The sequence below is a fragment of the Cucurbita pepo genome, chromosome LG14 (assembly GCF_002806865.2).
Source record: "Cucurbita pepo subsp. pepo cultivar mu-cu-16 chromosome LG14, ASM280686v2, whole genome shotgun sequence".
In the NCBI taxonomy this organism is placed as follows: Eukaryota; Viridiplantae; Streptophyta; class Magnoliopsida; order Cucurbitales; family Cucurbitaceae; genus Cucurbita; species Cucurbita pepo.
In genome coordinates this window covers 3599059-3616342 of record NC_036651.1, presented here as the reverse complement: position 1 = coordinate 3616342, position 17284 = coordinate 3599059, and the positions used below count along the sequence as shown (strand labels likewise).

General features: G+C 34.4%; 3 protein-coding genes across 4 annotated transcripts in view; 1 reads left to right on the top strand and 2 right to left on the bottom strand.

The window, feature by feature from the left end:
- Positions 1-317: 317 nt before the first annotated feature.
- On the bottom strand, positions 318-4888 carry LOC111809681 (protein HEAT INTOLERANT 4-like). Its single transcript, XM_023696062.1, has 14 exons — positions 4527-4888; positions 4065-4103; positions 3924-3977; positions 3765-3828; positions 3578-3636; positions 3239-3363; positions 3091-3150; positions 2916-2974; positions 2460-2539; positions 2230-2268; positions 2090-2152; positions 1961-2008; positions 1750-1878; positions 318-806 (listed from the first exon to the last, which is right to left on the bottom strand). Exons 1-14 carry the CDS (start codon positions 4671-4673, stop codon positions 759-761), a joined length of 1014 nt encoding a protein of 337 aa, XP_023551830.1. The 5' UTR covers positions 4674-4888; the 3' UTR covers positions 318-758.
- Positions 4889-8513: 3625 nt separating this feature from the next.
- On the top strand, positions 8514-10166 carry LOC111809680 (anthocyanidin 3-O-glucosyltransferase 5-like). The gene is made up of 2 exons (XM_023696061.1): positions 8514-9490; positions 9569-10166. The coding sequence occupies exons 1-2, from the start codon at positions 8576-8578 to the stop codon at positions 10079-10081; spliced, it is 1428 nt and encodes a 475-aa protein (XP_023551829.1). The 5' UTR covers positions 8514-8575; the 3' UTR covers positions 10082-10166.
- A 2620-nt stretch (positions 10167-12786) lies between these two features.
- LOC111809679 (vam6/Vps39-like protein) overlaps positions 12787-17284 on the bottom strand; it is an 11407-nt gene continuing 6909 nt past the window's right edge. For both annotated transcript variants that reach the window (XM_023696059.1, XM_023696060.1), the window contains 7 exons: positions 16236-16644; positions 15738-16067; positions 15372-15593; positions 15023-15265; positions 14432-14884; positions 13986-14084; positions 12787-13295 (listed from right to left, as the gene is read on the bottom strand). In XM_023696059.1, the coding sequence (XP_023551827.1) occupies positions 13092-13295; positions 13986-14084; positions 14432-14884; positions 15023-15265; positions 15372-15593; positions 15738-16067; positions 16236-16644 (1960 nt within the window). In that variant the 3' untranslated portion in view covers positions 12787-13091. The remainder of the gene's footprint in view (positions 13296-13985; positions 14085-14431; positions 14885-15022; positions 15266-15371; positions 15594-15737; positions 16068-16235; positions 16645-17284) is intronic.

Here is a 17284-nt window from a genome sequence, read left to right as displayed (position 1 = left end):
ACCCGACCCATATAGATCATTGCTCCATTTACTTCGGTAAGAAAACCAGGATTGACTTAGTGTATTGGCTACGAGATTATAATTACCACACAGAAGAATCACTATTTTATAACCCTCTAATGGTGTGAATGGATAGTTTATCTACTAAGTTATGTTCGAATTGCCAAAAACAGTTAAATTAGCAATGAAGTTACTTTTCGTTCTAATTAACCGAGTCCTACGTTGAACAATAGCAATGAAGTTCATCTACTCAATAGATTATCAGAAGAATGAACTATTTGACAAATGGAAATAATATATATATATATATATATATATCCTCCAAAAACTGTCAAACGTGTATTGGCATTTGCCCATGGCAGTGAACATCAACAGAATTTGTTCCCGGAGGGGGAAGAACTCAAACTATGGTTACACAAAAAATGATGTGATGGAATAATTAGCAAGATTACACCAAGATATTCCTATTGGGAGTAAGTGAGGTTCTAAGCCCTTCTCTTTGCTAACGGAAAGAAGAAATGTAGAATAGAGAATGAAAGCATGATCCTAAATAGTACAACAGTCAGTCTATATCTAAAGATTTTGGTGGCTACTACTACTGTTTTAGGTCCTGTTAGATCAATGAAACAAGTCGAAACGTCATCCGAGTCACCAGTTTGGCATATAAGAAGAAAGAGTACCTTCAAATATTGGGCAAAATCTGGACCCGAAAGGAGCTTTGTATCGATTTTCTATCTCGTGCCAGATATGGTATCAGATCACAGGACTTCATGAGCCTTTCCATAATACCTATTTATAAATGGAGCCTGGAAAGCCAAGAAAACAAAATATTGGAGGGCATCGGAGAAAATGCAGGCAAGATCATGTGAGAAGAAAATTACTGGTTACGGTTTTTAAATCTAAACGTTTACAGATTTCTGGTCCTTGAAAATACTTTGAAGATCGATATATTTATGTTTATTAATATTTTCGAGTGTTCGGGTAACCTAGTTGCAAAACAACTACATACGAAAACTCCTAAGTAGGTGATCGCCATGGCTTTAAGTCTATCGCTTTTGAGTCATTAATTATTTGCAGACACTTATAGGCCAACCCATGCTTGATTGTAAATGTGTATAATAAGCTCAAATGAGTAGGTGGCCAAGTACTAGGATAACTAGTTAAGAGGTACCGAATTCATAGCTATAGCCTATCTTATTCTTTAGATTTAGAATTCTAACCAAGGAGAAGACGAAGACAGAGTGGAAGAAGGGTAAGTCGCGAAGGAGCAAAGCAAAAAGTGGTTTTGAACTTCCAACTCTTCCTGTCTCAAAGAATTTATAGCTGTGAGAGTCAACCCTATACAAAATAGTGGTCGAACCCCCTTTCTTTAATAAGTAGGAAGTTTTCATAAACATGTTGAAGGGCTCCCGTCTTCGACGGATCACCTTTCCAAGACTGAAAAAAGAGAACATCCGGGCAAGGGAAAGGACTGGTTCAATCAAACCTGCTGAGTATTGGAAACAAGATGCATGAGCTAGGGAGAGTATTTAGAGAATGTCAGCTGAAAAGGAGTAGGCTTTTGGTCCTCTTCCATCAGTTTGGCTTGGGAAGAGATGGGAAGCTCTCTAATCTTCCTATAGGCCATATAGTTCGTAGTTCGTACCCCTTGTTGATAAATAAGAACGATGTTTATCAAAAAAATACAGTTCAAGATCAAACATTTTTCGCTCGTCATCGGCCAAGAGGATTAAACCAGAGTTAACATACCTTAACGTTGGATATATCGGGCGTATCAGGTGTTTGTACAGGGTAAAACTTATAAAATTTCATCTTCTCAAACGCTTCCTTAGTTTCTTTGCTCATTTCCTCAATGGCTTTTTTCCGTGCTTCCCTAGCCTGAAAGAACATCGAATAAGATCTGTTCGCAATGGTTACCTTTTACCAAGAAAATCATCATAATATGAGTTAAAATGTTTACCAATCTATTAGCTTTCTTGGCCTCTCTAACTTTCTCCTTCACAAAATCCTAAATAATTGAGAGAACCCTCATCAGGTAAGCCTTATATGAATAACAGTAACATGTCTACAACACTTGACAAACTATTACCTTGAAGGCATCCTTTTGACTTTCCGGTAATTCTTCCTCCTCAATCAACCTATCCGTGAATTCCTGAAGATACGTGAAAACAGAGCATAAAGATAAAACTCTTAGGGAAAAATTTTCCTTAAAAAGAAAATTTTCTTTACCTCGAGTTCATCTAATTCCCAATCAAACTCACAGAAAACCTGCAGATAACCAAAAATTGAAACGTACATTTAGATTTGCAGTTCCCCTGCATGATCATCCTAATCCAAATTGGCATCAAAATCCGAAAATGTGACATAAATTTCAGATTGTGTATAAGAATGCTCAATTAGTTTCTTCCCCACACACTATGCATTCATGAGCCTTGGAACAGTGAGAATTAAAAGCTTACTGGCTTTGGGTCGATTGGGAAGATAATTGGAACCTCAGTGCTTTGTTCAACTTCATCTTCCTTAAAGGGATGGTAGAAATCTGCCAGAAAAATGTAAGTATGAGATATGACAAACATGTATAGACTTCATTGATAACCATTAGTTGGATGATCTAGATGTCAATAAAAATCAACAAAATTGAAAATTTGTGTGAGGAAACTTGTAACGGCCCAAGCCCACCGCTAGCAGATATTGTCCTCTTTGAGCTTTCCCTTTCGGACTTCCCCTCAAGGCTTTAAAACGCGTCTACTAGGGAAGGTTTCCACACCCTTATCAAGGGTGTTTCGTTCTCCTCCCCGACCAATGTGGAACTTTCACAAAACTACAGCTAAAGATCTGTTTTCCTCTCAAGAGGATAGTTCATCCAATAAATTATCAATCATAAAGTTAACTACCATATTGTTCGAAGAACTTACAGGGTAAGCAATACTCAAATTTCTTGACACGATCTATTTTCAAATGCTTCAAACCAGCTCTGCAGAAACGATCAATCCGTTTATGAATAAGAACAATCAAAGGGTAGCAATAAAAAAATTTATTGAAATTGTGAGTGAATACCAAATGGATGTGGAAAGTCATTCATGTTTGTACCTTCTCTGAGTGCAACTGAGGATGAATATTTGAGATTTCAACTTATCAACTTGACTACCTCTGAAGAAGAATTAAATTGAATGGTCAATTATAAAACTTGAGTTACAATCTAAAGGATGCTAAGAAAAAAAAAATCACAAATTAGTACCTTTGGTCCAAGGGAATATAAGGAACCCAGTCCATTTTCATCTGTTTCATGGGAACTATCTCTTCAGCCTCTCTTTGAACAGAGTTGATGCCAATTTTATCAGAAGGTGGGAAAGGAGATGCAACCTGTAGAACCATAAAACCCAAAAGCCGTAGGAATTAAATCCCATGCTAATTCGGTGGACGTTAACAAATAAGAAAGGTACTAACTAGTCGATAACTTCTTTCAATCAGGTATTAGTTATACGGTGGTCGGTCAATTAACATGGCTACTAATAGAAACTATAGCTTGATACAACAGAATGCAAAAACAAAAATTAATAGAAATATAATGACTTACAGCCACCACAACAGGTATGCATATAACTTTATTTTCTCCCTTGAAAGGAACCAATTGAGCTGCACAAATAGGAATTATCATAAGTAGACTACAAAAAAAGGGTAAACTGAAAGAAAACTTGACCTTAATAAGATTTTCTTGTATTGTATATGTAATATAAAATAAGATTCTTAGTTAAGCTACTTACGCTCTGTACAACCAAATAGGTAAACCTTCTCGCCATACAACTTTCCTCCCTCTTCAAATGCATCCTGACAATAATTGCAAATGTTACATCGCCCTTTCAAATAAATTCACGTCCAATATAAAAAAAATTTTAAAAAAACACCAAGATTTTCAAACTCACTTCTAGATTTGAGAAATTCCAGTTGAACTGATAAACGGTATCCAATTGATCCCACTGAAATTAAATAACATGTAAATGTATAAGCAACAGAACAATAATACTTCAGATAAAAAGAAACAAGCACTTTAGTTTATGCCAGACCTCTGTCCCAACAGGAAATGCTGCTTTCCAAAGATCTTCCTGCATTCAATAATTATTATTTGTAAATCAAAATGCCAATTGGCAAACCTCATACGAGCCCCAATGAAGGAAATGTCAAAATTACCATAAACAAGCTTCATTTACAAGTTCAAGCTAATAAATAACGGAGCAAAATAGATTGCAGCTGGTAATGTCAGCATACTTTCTTACACTAATTTAAGGAACCCAGAAGAACAAATGAAACCAACCACACAACAACAAAAATTGCCTCTGTATCAAGGCACAGCCCAATGTTCTTCCCTGCTCAATAATCCATGACAGTGGGAATTCAAGACTCAGACAAGAAATGAAAAGAAATCCCACGAGATAACAATCAAAACTAGCGCAAGACTCAAAAGAGACTGAAAATCAGAGACATAACAGCAACAAAACAAAAAAAAAATCATGTAGAATGTACATTACCAAGTTGCGCTTGTCCTCAAAGTACTGGGGTTCGGATTCGGGTTTGGGGACCTTTGTCCGCTTGGAGCGAGATGGTTCCACAGGTTTAGGTTCCGCAGGTTTATCCTCTTCCTTCTGCGTTGTCTTCCTCTTAGTACCTTTCCTCATTGTGTTCGGACCTCAACTGCAAAACGAAAGAGAGTGCGAAGAAGAAGGAGAAAAAGGGTTTAAAAGCGAAGGATTCGGATTAGAAATTGCGAATTGTAGAGGGAGAAAGATCGAGAGGATAAGAGAGAGAAAAATTAGGGTTTTGAAATTGGGAATTTTTTTGAGCGTAAGATCAACGCCAATGGTTGTTCCCTTCCAGCTGCAAATAGGCGGGACGTCTACAGCTTCAAATCCAAATTATTTCAAATTTTCTCAATTTATTTATTTATTTATTATTATTATTATTTTTAACCGACAGAGTTACACAGTGTCTCAACATTTTTTTGTCTTCAAATTAATTATATTTTGTAATTAATTTACTACATATAAAATTAAACGTTTAATACTTTTAGCCAAATAAATAACGCCAATAAAAGTGCATTAAAATATTGCAAATTATTTTTGTATATTAAATTTTCAATAATTTTATCACTTGTACGCGCCACTTAATTAAGGTTATTTTTAAAACATTATTTTATCAAATTAAAAATGATAAATATTCTCATTTGAATATTTTTTAAAAAAAAAAAAAAAAAAAAAAAAAAAAAAATTCAAAAGTCCTCATTTTATATTTTTCATGTATTTAATTAATAATGTATTATATATAAATAAAGGGGACTAACTAAAAATAAATAGGCAAAATCTAACGGTTGATGTTTCTAAGTAAAATAAAAATATATTAAAGAAAATAAAATAAATGAGAAAATATTTCATATTCTTCACTTTTTATATTCTTATCTTTATTAATTAAAGTTATTAAAAGTATTTGAAAATTCCATGCTTACTTTGTAGACTTTTTTTCAAATTTTTTTATTTTTTATTTTTTAATTATTTTTATTATTTTAGTTATTTTTAGTTTCTTTAGTTAGTGATTAGTGGACTTAAATATGAACACAGTCGTTATAGTCAAAATATTAATATTATTTTATTCCATGCCCTGACCCACCCAAGTCGGATCCCCACACCCAGCCCAACAGCATATCGGGCCCATTCGAGCCCACACGATTGGATGGTATTTATAAATAATTTAGCTAAGGTGGGATCTCACCACTCTACTAACTTTTATTTAATAAATATATTGATTTATTAGGATCTTTTAAATAAATATTATATTAAAAAAATTTATNTTAATCAATAAAAAAAAAAAAAAAAAAAAAATGAAAATTTTAGTGAGAATGAGAAATGAAATAGGTAGCGGGGTGGGGACAGAAAAAACTTCTCTATCCCCACCTACCTTATGGACGTTTCTTAGAAGGCTTTTCTAAGATTATCGTGAACATCTTTACTTCTATGAAAGAATATATATTAAAACACGACCAATAATTATGAGTGGCTCTCGGTGACCAAATAATAAGTTAGAAGTACAAAAAAAAACTTTTATTTTTTTAAATTTTGTATTAAAATTATTAAATAAAGCGTTCAATTTTTAAATAAGTTAGCTTATATATATATATATATATGATATTATTGTAAATTGAAAAATAATTTTATTTTTAATTTATGAATTTCAAGTTGAAATAATTTTGTTTTATTGCGGTAATATTTATTTGGCACTCAGATCTCCCTCAGACGCAATCCCAGCCGTTCAAGAGAATTGGAAGTCAACCTGACTGGTGGTGGCCAAAAGCTTTATGACTTCATCCACGTGCATCGAGTACTTTGCTACGTAATTATGAAAATGCCACTGCCCAGCTTTTGTCCTATATGCTGACCGCCTTTTCAATCGCTTAAATTACAAATTTTTAGGAAATATTATTTTGTTTAATATTTTGTATTTTAATAAATACCAGAAATTCGGGAGCCAACACCCGGTTGACACGTGGGACCAAAAATTAAAAAAAATGTGCGGCCAACTTTCTAATAGAGTACTTTCTCAACTAAAATATTTATTTTCTTTTGAATTTTGGAGTTTTTATTATGAGCGTCAGATATTTATTTATTTTTATCTAATAAATTTAGTTTTTATATTTTAAAAATAAATATAACTTTTCTGAATGTTTGATTAATTCCCTACCTAAATGGCGTGAAAGTTATCTTATTTATAATCAAATAAATTACAATGATATGGAAATAATAATAAAAGATACCTATGGCAATAAGACAAATATATAATATTTGACTTATAATAAAACATCAAATATAATATACATGTAAACTATAATTTATTATTAAATATCTTTAACAAACTTTTAAAATTAGATTCATTTAAAATATTTTTAATTATAAGATATCTTTCTACACTTTTTATTCTCATATCTTCTATTATTCTGTTCTCAATTATCTCGAACTTTAAAAACAATTAAAATATATTTATTTTTAATTTTAGATAAATTTTTTAAATAATTTTATTTTAAAATAGTCTTAAAACTTGGTGAATTTTTCAAATTTGTTTATCCTTTAAATTTAAAAAACGTTATTATCTTTAGTATATGAACAAAAACCTCTTCTTTTGCTCGATAATTTAAAAACTTTAGCTTTATTTGATTCATTGTCTCGTCACATTCTCTCTCCGCCCCATGTGAAACATATCTCGCATTTCCTTTCTCACGAGACCTAACTAAAAAAAAATCTCTACCAACCACATTATGTATTAAAAAAATGCCCATTTTTTCATTTCTCCATTTTGATAGTTATTTCATTTTTATTTTTTCAAAATTAAATTTATAAATACTTCTTTTCATATATATATATATATATATATATATTTTGTTACCATTTTTTCTTAATATTTAAAAAATAAAAGTTGGTTTTGAAAAAAGAAAGTTAAGAAACCCATTTTTGCTATAAAAAAAATTAAATATTTCTTAGAAAAAAGAATAAACAAATATAAATTTAAAAACATAAAATAAATAATAAAGTTCCGTCAAATGGGTTGATTGATTTATTTATTTATTTTATTTTATAATATTTTTTTGGACAAACCCTAAATTTAGGGTTGGTTGGTTACTAACTCGAGCAATTTAATTTTGCTTATTTATTTATTTTTAATTATAAAAAGAAGTATATTGATTTATATTACATTAATAACTAAAATATCGTACCATTTAAATGTCAAATATTTACCGATCATAATTCATCATCTATATTAATTATAATTGATAAATATTGTTAATATTTTAAAAAACAAATTAGAGTCGAGTTTGACCCGACTTAAAAATGGTTGACTTCGTTAAAAAATTTAACCCAGATTCTGAACAAAAAAAAAATTTTAACCTAACATTACTTTATGATTTGAATTCAACAATAGAAATGGGTGTGAAAGCTATGAAACGACCATAAAATAGCAGATCGACCGCCGTATTTATTTATATTTACAGTTTTAATAATTAAAAATAGAGGAGGAAAATGGTAAAAAATGCGCAGTAAATTTTGTTCTGTGAGCAGAGTAGGAAAATTGTGGGCCCACATGCCTCCCCACTCTCCTACCTACCACCCTCACTATTCTTTGTCAAATTGAATCTTATTTCAGTTCCATAAAAAATAAAAAAATAAAAAATAAAAACTCTTAATTTTGAATATCTTAAAATTTTATTTTATTTAAATTAATAAATTTAAATAAAACCCAAAAGTTTTCTTGTTGGTAGTTTTTTAATAAAAAATTGTTGATATTAAAAATATTTTAAAACTTTAAAAAGTTCTAAATATTTTTATGAATTTGATTGTTAATAGCATGGTTTTTTGAGCCAATTATATTTTAATATTAATTTTTATAAATATTTCCAAAATACAAAATTCTATAAATAAATAAATAAATAAATAAAAAATTTGTAAATTCTATATATATTCATATTCATGAGTGAACGAAGTCTCAGCCATAGCCTGTTAGTTTCTGCACTTACTGTCTTCACCTTCTTCAGCTCGCCATGGAATCCCAACCTCATGTCGCTCTTGTTTCTAGCCCTGGAATGGGCCATCTCTTCCCCTCTCTGGAGCTCGCCACGCGCCTCTCCATGCGCCACCACCTCTCCGTCACCGTTTTCATCGTCCCTTCCCGCTCCTCCTCCGTCGAAAACAAAGTCATCGCCGCCGCTCAAGCTGCCGGTCTCTTCACTGTCATTGAACTTCCTCCCGCTGACATGTCCGACGTCACTGACTCCACTGTCGTCGGTCGCCTCTGCATCACCATGCGTCGCCACGTCCCGGCTCTCCGCTCCGCCGTCTCCGCTCTTACCACTCTCCCCTCCGTCCTCATCGCCGACATCTTCGCCACCGAGTCGTTCGCTGTCGCCGACGAGTTCCACATGGCCAAATACGTCTTCGTCGCCTCTAACGCATGGTTCTTAGCCTTAACCATCTGCCTCCCGGTTCTCGATAAGCAAATCACCGGTCAGTACGTGGACCAGAATGAACCGCTCCATATCCCTGGATGCGAACCGGTTCGACCTTGCGACGTTATCGACCCGCTTTTGGACCGGACCGAATCACAGTATTTCGAATACGTCAAAATCGGGATGGAGATACCATCGAGCGACGGCGTTTTGGTTAACACGTGGGATGATTTGCAAGGTCGCACGCTTGCATCTTTCAGAGATCGGAATTTGTTGGGCCGTATTATGAAGTCGCCGGTTTATTCTATTGGACCGATCGTACGGCAGACCGGTGGGAAGAAAGGCGGTTCGAGTGAGCTGTTCAATTGGCTGAGTAAGCAACCCGGTGAGTCAGTTATATACGTGTCGTTTGGGAGTGGTGGAACGCTGTCGTCTGAGCAAATGACGGAAGTGGCTCACGGATTGGAAATGAGCGGGCAGAGATTCGTTTGGGTGGTACGCGCCCCAAAGGTAATCATTTCTTTAATTTTTAATTTTATTTTTTAATTTAAAAATAAACTAATAATAATCCAACATTTAATTTTACAGGTAAGATCGGACGCGACGTTTTTCACGACCGGCGACGGGAGTGAGGACCAATCAGAGGCGAAGTTTCTGCCAGATGGGTTTTTGGAGCGGACGTCGGAGGTGGGGTTTGTGGTGTCGATGTGGGCGGATCAGACGGCGGTGTTGGGGAGTCCGGCGGTGGGGGGTTTTTTCACGCACGGCGGATGGAACTCAGCGTTGGAAGGGATTACGAACGGAGTTCCAATGGTTGTGTGGCCGTTATATGCGGAGCAGCGGATGAACGCCACGATGCTGGCGGAAGAGGTGCGGGTGGCCGTCCGACCAAAGGAGCTGCCGACGAAGGCGGTGATCGGAAGGGAGGAGATTGCAGCGATGGTGAGGAAGATAATGGCGGAGGAGGATGAAGAAGGGAAAGCCATTAGAGCAAAGGCTAAGGAACTTCAACGGAGTGCGGAGAAGTCCACGGCGGAAGGTGGGTCGTCGTTCGAGAACTTCGCTCGAGTGGTGAAGTCATGGCGTGAAGCACGAGTTTGAATTTCACTTTATTCAACTAAATTTGTATTTAGTAATATTAGAATTATATTATAAGATATCCCAATAATTATCACTTTTATTTTAATTATTATTCGATATTAATTAATATCTTTTTAATTTTGATAATTTATTTAATACAAAAATAACTAACTAATTGAAATAAGAGCAATAATCAATAAAAATAAAAAATAAAATACGTGTAAAAAGAAGATTAAATAAATATCTAAAATCATCTGACCTCATCTAGTTCCTATTATTATGTTTAATAATTCATTCCATAAATAACTAAAAAGAATTATTATTCTATTATTATTTACGTTTACACGTCATTTCATACCAATAATTGAGTTACAGCGGTAAAGATTTGTGACACGCGATGAAATACGAGAAGGGTAAATCGGTCAATTCACCTTGACAATTGTAAAAACGGAAATGACAAGACTTGACAGAGTTTGCTGACGTGACCGAAANTTTTTTTTTTTTTTTTTTTTTTTTAATAATTATTTTAGTTGTTTATAATGACGTGTTTGCCTACACACCACATTTATTCTAAGAAATAAAAATAAAATACAATATTTTAAATAAAGTGTTTGTAAAAATAAGCACTAAAGAGCCCTTTTATGATTAAAATAAATGATAAAAAATGACGTGGCAACTGATGTTGAAGTTGTGTGGGTAACTTCTTAGGTTTCGACAAGGATTAAAAAAATATTATTATCATCATTTATTTTATTTTAAAAGATATTATTAAAATTATTTAACTAAATAATTTTTTTTTTTTATTATAATAGGTGCATTCATTTTTTATTAATTTTATTTGAACAAAAAATTATTCAATAATATTTTATGAAAACTTCTTAAAATATAAGAGGTAGGTAAAATTATTGAATATTTTGTACGGTTAAAAAATGGGGACAAAAAAAATAAAACAAGAACGTGCTCACGACAGGGCTACTGGACTAGGACAGAAAAGACTATGCTGCCAACTTGTTAAACTTCCAAAATATATAAATATAAATATATATATATATATATATATATATATATATATATATATATATATATATATATATATATATATATATATATATTTATATATTATGTGTGTGTATATATATACGTGTGTATATATATATTGAACCAATATCATTTTTTTAAAGAAATAAATGAAGCGTCGTAATTCATTTTAAATAAATAGAGAAAATAGAGGAAGACGAGCAATAGAAGAAAGAAAGCTTACAAATTTAACATCGAAGCCCTCGTGATCGAGGGATATAAAGATGCATCAACGTTGGTTGTCATAGTTAGATTTAAAGATATAAGATGTTTTCGATATATGGATAACGAAAAATTATCTTACTATGTTGAATTCATAATAGAGCACAAAACGACACGAGTGTTGAAAAGTTAATCAAATTGAAAGGAGTTGCGATTAAGGATAAGTTTCGATCAAATCGACAATGTGATAGATGGACATTGTGAAAGATCACTGTGTATCCATAAAAGAAGAAGAACATCGAGGCCCACCTCAAATTGGTCACATCGCAAGTTTGAAAAGTATAACTCAATCACTTGCTCTCATCTAGATAAGTGAGTTGAAACGATGAAGACGATTCTAGAAAGAATGAGACATGTGAAAGTCGGGTGTTTTCTTGTCTTGCCGTCAACAACCCTCCCTTTTAATGTTATGTCGAGTGTAGTCCTTTGTCAAACCTCACTTTAAAAAAAAATCTAAGTGATGGATTAATTCACTTTTAAATATAAAAAATAAATTAATCGAGAATTCATTGTGGTTTAGTAAAAAAATATTAAAAGACTAATAAATTAATCAAAAATTTTATTGACGGTTAAAATGTCATTTGTCTTATAGTATCGAAAAAGATCGTTTACGGACTTTCGAGCTGAGCTTAGATAAAAATTAACCAAAGTTAAAGTTAAAGTAACTTGAGTTAGATTTAACTAAACAATTTTTGGTTCGAATAAAATAAGTCATGAGTTGAAAAGTTTATGGCTCAGGATTAGCCAAGTGAATAAGATGTAACCCCTCGTAAACTCGAGTTGTTTTTTTTCATAGAAATACATTATTATAAGTTGTGATTATGAGTAAGAGCGGGAATCAACGAATCATGTGGGTTATCAAGTTGCTTTCGTGAAAGTTGACCTTTTAGATAAGAAATGGAATGTAGCAATACCAAGGAATTATTGGCATTTTTTCTACCATTGGGACTGGCAGAAAGAATCTTTTCCGTGGGGAGAAAAGGGAAAGAAGCTTTCTTTTATGTAATCGATGGCCTTTGCAGAACAAAAATAAACCAACATGTGCCTCTACCATTGTTTTCTTGCAATTTGACGGATTTTAGACTAGACGTGTGAGATCCCATATGGATTGGAGAGGGAAATGAATCATTCCTTATAAGGGTATGAAACGCGTTTTAAAATCGTGAAACTGACGACAATACGTAACGAGCTAAAGCGGACAATATCTGCTAGCAGTGTGCTTAAACTGTTATAAATGGTATCAAAACGAGACACCAGACGGTGTGCCAACGAGAACACTAGACACCTAAGGGAGTGGATTGTGAGATCCCACATTGGTTGGAGAAGGGAACTAAACATTCTTGTAAAAGTATGAAAATATCTCTCTAAGAGACGTTTTAAATCGTGAAGTTGACAACGATACGTAACGAGGTAAAACAAACGTTATCTACTAAAACAAATATTTTACTCTTTCATTCATGCTGTACTTCAAATATTTTACAACAAAATAGATATACATACAATAGGCAGAAATCATAAAGCCTCATATAAATACAAACCTCACATATTTCACCCAATTGAAAAGAAATAAATACACCCAAAAAGCCAATCCCATGAATAGCACAAATAAGCACTCTCCATGCCACTTTCCAAGTATTCCACACACCAGCGGTAGTTCCCTTGTCATGAATAGCCGAGACTCCATTTTTTTGGGTTTGATAGCTAAAAGGGGAAGCCAGACATTGAGATCAGATCATGTACGCCTCCTTATGGGTGAACCCTTGGACACAGCCTTCATGTTCTGTGAGTCTCTAAAGCAGACGAAGTGCACGAGCGTTTTCCCGTTTGGATAGACTGCGAAGACGCTCGTCCCTATTTTCTTCTTGCAAAGGGAGCACATGCTATCACTGGTTATTTTTGTTGAAGATTTCCTTTGGTTGTAGAGTTCGTCTCTCACCTGTTCCATACAATTTCATTCCACATCAAAATTACCATATATGATATTATAGTTTCATATGAAGCATCGTAAGAATGGATCGGATATGAGACAATAATGAAACAATATGATATTATGTTAGAAACCCCGGATTCTTTATTCAGTCTCACTTGTGTGAGGATGAAGAGAACTCAGAAAGCACAACAAGCTACGAGTTGTGAGGAAGAATCTCGATTTAGCTTGGCTGATGCTCACAATAATTTCGTGTCACATAGTTGTGGTTTTAGTGTAAATGAGTAATAGACTCGTACATGGATGATCATTGGGGGCATGGTTTCAAATTCGTTATTGTAGGCAGATCATCATCACTGAACCAGCCGGGGAAAGGAAGGCGTGATCGAGTAGTCAACATGGAACAGAAGAATGATTTGGTTGAAGAAAGAAGTCAGGAAAGGTGAACAAGTTTGAGAAAACCAGCAACAGACTGGGGTTGGAAGAGGCGGAGGATTTGCACAAGGTACCTTCCTAGGAAACATAAGTGCAGGCAGCTGGATTCAATGTTTTAGGCGTTGTATGCTCGACCAAAAGGTTAGAGGTTCAAATTTGAGGGATACAAGCTAAAACAGCGACGAACTGATATCAAAAGGTAGAAGTACGACGAAGATACCAGGAGCTTAGAATTATGTGCAATGGCAATTCTTTGGTGCATACCTGCAAGTTTTCACTTTGCCGCAAACTCTTTATCACTGAAGAGTTCCTGTACGCCTCACTAGATTTCCTTAAAAGCGGTCCAAGAAATTGAAGCAAGTTCTGCATTTAGAATTAAAGAAGAAATTCAAGGAGAGAAAATTTGGATCTCTCTTCGACCTTCTTTTAGTTTCAATCAATTACAAACTTACTATTCAATTAATTCAGATTATCAAAATTTTTGTATGAAGTTTTGAAAAATAAATTAATATATGAAAATTTTCAATTTATAAGTTTACTATTATTATTGTCAACATAAGCATAGCTAAAGTAACATAAAACATGTAATTGAAGTTTGATTCCCTCGCCCTTTTGTGAATTCGAAAATAAAAAATTTTAAAAGTTCATTAGAGCCCTAAGACTTTTTCTATTTAATATTTTTTTAAGATGTCTAATGATAGAATGAGTACCTGTAACTTTGTCTCCTTCGGTAGAAGTTTGAGTGCCTGCGCTCCATTAATTCTGTCCCACCTTTGGCTCAACAGATCCATAGCTTCATCAAGCATAATTGAAGAGCTTCCTTCTTCACCAATTTCATCTGTGTCGCCGTCGCTCCTGCTACTCTCAGTGTTACTAAGGCTAATTTTCGCGTCTTCTGCACCTTCTATTGCAGCAATTTTCTTAGATGCACGGCTTCCTTTAACTCTGGATGAAGGACCTGACCCAAGTTTTGGAGTACCCATATTTTGAAGGGATGTTAAGTTAGTAATTCTCTTCTCAAAATATTTTGTTGTTCTGCGGGGGTTGAGGTATATTTGTAGAAGAGTAAGGTATATATTGCCAGAAGATTTTGTTGATTGCTGGTTAGCTACAGATTCATAAACCCGATCGCAATAGGACAGTGCCAACTCAGGAGCGTGGATCTAGAAGAAACGAAGAAAATTACCTCATTGTTTTGAATTCGTATAAAACATATCGTAGATAACAGAATTTGCAACTGTTGCTAAATGAAACAAAGAGAAAGTGTACGTTTCAAATCGGGTTCAACCAGTTATAGGTACCTTGTGAACATAGAGAGATAAGGCAAGCTCATGCTGGTTCATCTTCCCCAATAAAATTGCTCGTTCTTCAGATAATGCATCGGGAGGAAGACGTTTTAATAGAATCTCTGGATGATACCCTGAGATTGTCTCCAAAGCAGACAACAACTTCTTTCTTGTGGGGGAGTAAGTTTTTTCATCCCATTTATGTTGAGCACTTAAATCGGCATACCAGTCGAGAACTTCTGAAAGATATATTTGAAGCTGCACGAAGTAATTTTGACGATCATTATCATTTGGAATTAATGAAAGGCTACCATGATCGGTTTCAATCAACAGTAAGCAGCTCTATGCCTCTATATGTGTTTACCATTTCATTTTGGAGATTTCCAGAAATCGAACTCTCGTTCATTGCGAGCATAAGTTCCAAATATGTGGCCTGCAAGTTAGGAGCATGTTGCTTCAAATAGGAATTGACCAAATCTGCAGGAATATTTCCTGAAAGAAAGAGCTCAATAGTTTGCGTGGGACAGCTTTCAAGAACGGTCATCGAGAATTCCAAGACCAGCATGGGATCAGTTCCACAAATTGTCTGCATGAAAATTGTGTCAAAACTATAGAATTATTAAATTCTAGAGCTTCTGAGACTAGAGCAAGATCAAAATATGGATATCATGCATTGAACACACAAAAGTCCATCTTAAGCTGTCTTCTTTAAGCGGTTGTGAAAACTTACCTTAAGATAGTCAATGATCATTTCGGGTTTGAACTTTTGGGTAAGTTCAGTTTGAGACTCACTGGTTTTTGATTCTTCTACTAATTGATGCAAAAGTTTTAGAGCTTCACGATGCATGGAATTGCATCGGTACAGCTCTAACAGTGCGGAATAATGTTTATTTTTCTGAAGGATCTCTTCACATATTTTGACGTCACAGTAATTCAGGCCTTTTAATAATTCCAAAGCCGCAAATGATTGTCCAGTACAAAGCAGAGCTTGAAGTAGCGCAGTATCCAGTATTGCTGCCATCTCCCTGGCACCAGAGCTGATGGGGATATTCCCTCGTCCCTGCAGACCAAAGATAATTTACAGGAATCTTGATCACTTTACAGGAGTAAGAAAATGGAATCTTTCACGATCAAAACTCATACCCAGAACATGGTGTCACTGTCAGAAAAAATAAATAAACAGACAAAACACGACATACAAAAAGAAACAAATATAGCAGGACTTCACCTTATAAGATTTCTTATACCGGTCTCCAACAGCATCTAAAACTACCTCTTCTGTCCCTTCAGCAGTGGCTTTTTCGATAATATTGTGCCTTTTCTTCTGCAAGAACTTAATTAGAGCCATGAGAGTATTATGGTTAACTTTTTTTGATTCCAATGACGCGTTCCCATCAGATTCCAGTAGTTGGTGTGGAGGTGACTCCATTTCATCTGAAAAACCTGAAGAACCTCCGGAAAGATGAGGATCATCCAAAGTCATATCCATCAATTTCTCTGTTTCAGTAATCAAAGTAGTCTTCGGAAGGGCAATTGAAGGATAAAAGGGAAGCACATAGGTTACATCCACTTGAGATGCCAAAAAATGTTCCATCGCCTCCTCATAGCTCCCATTATCAAAAAGATTGTGAGCATATCTGAAATATAAGACAAAACATATTTGAATGATTTCCAACAGGAGTTATTGGATAGAACATTGAAAGGTCTTGCAAAGTTCTCCTAGAAGAACATAAATATTAACTGCGATAAGGCAATGCAACATGTTCCAAACTTATATAGCATAAAAGTCAAGTAACACGATATCAAAGAACTTTGCTGTGAGCAAATGCTGGGAGGAAGATGGCAGCTGCCTGCTGCAGGTTAGAAGAAATTTAATCCTAGGTGAGTGGCTACCATGACTTGAACTTATTCAATCTGAACCATTTATTATTTATAACGATCCTTATTGACCACTAGGTCAATCGGTCCATCTGTGGAGACCCAAAGTTTCCATGGACCATTGTAGTCAAGGCTATGCTTTGAGACATTTGGTTAGGTAGAAATCAGAGAAATTTAATGATAAATACAGAGAATAGAGATTGGGAGAAAATTGGAGAAACAGCTGAACTTTTTGCTTCTACTTGGCACTATAATTGGTAACTGTGATTCTTTATTGGTTGTTCCAATTTGAGGTCCTTCTGTAAACTCAAGGATTTCGGGGAGTTTCAACTAAATTCTATGTACTTTTCAAATCTGAAACAAAATTTTATATGGTTCCCCAAGCCCCTCCCCCCCCCC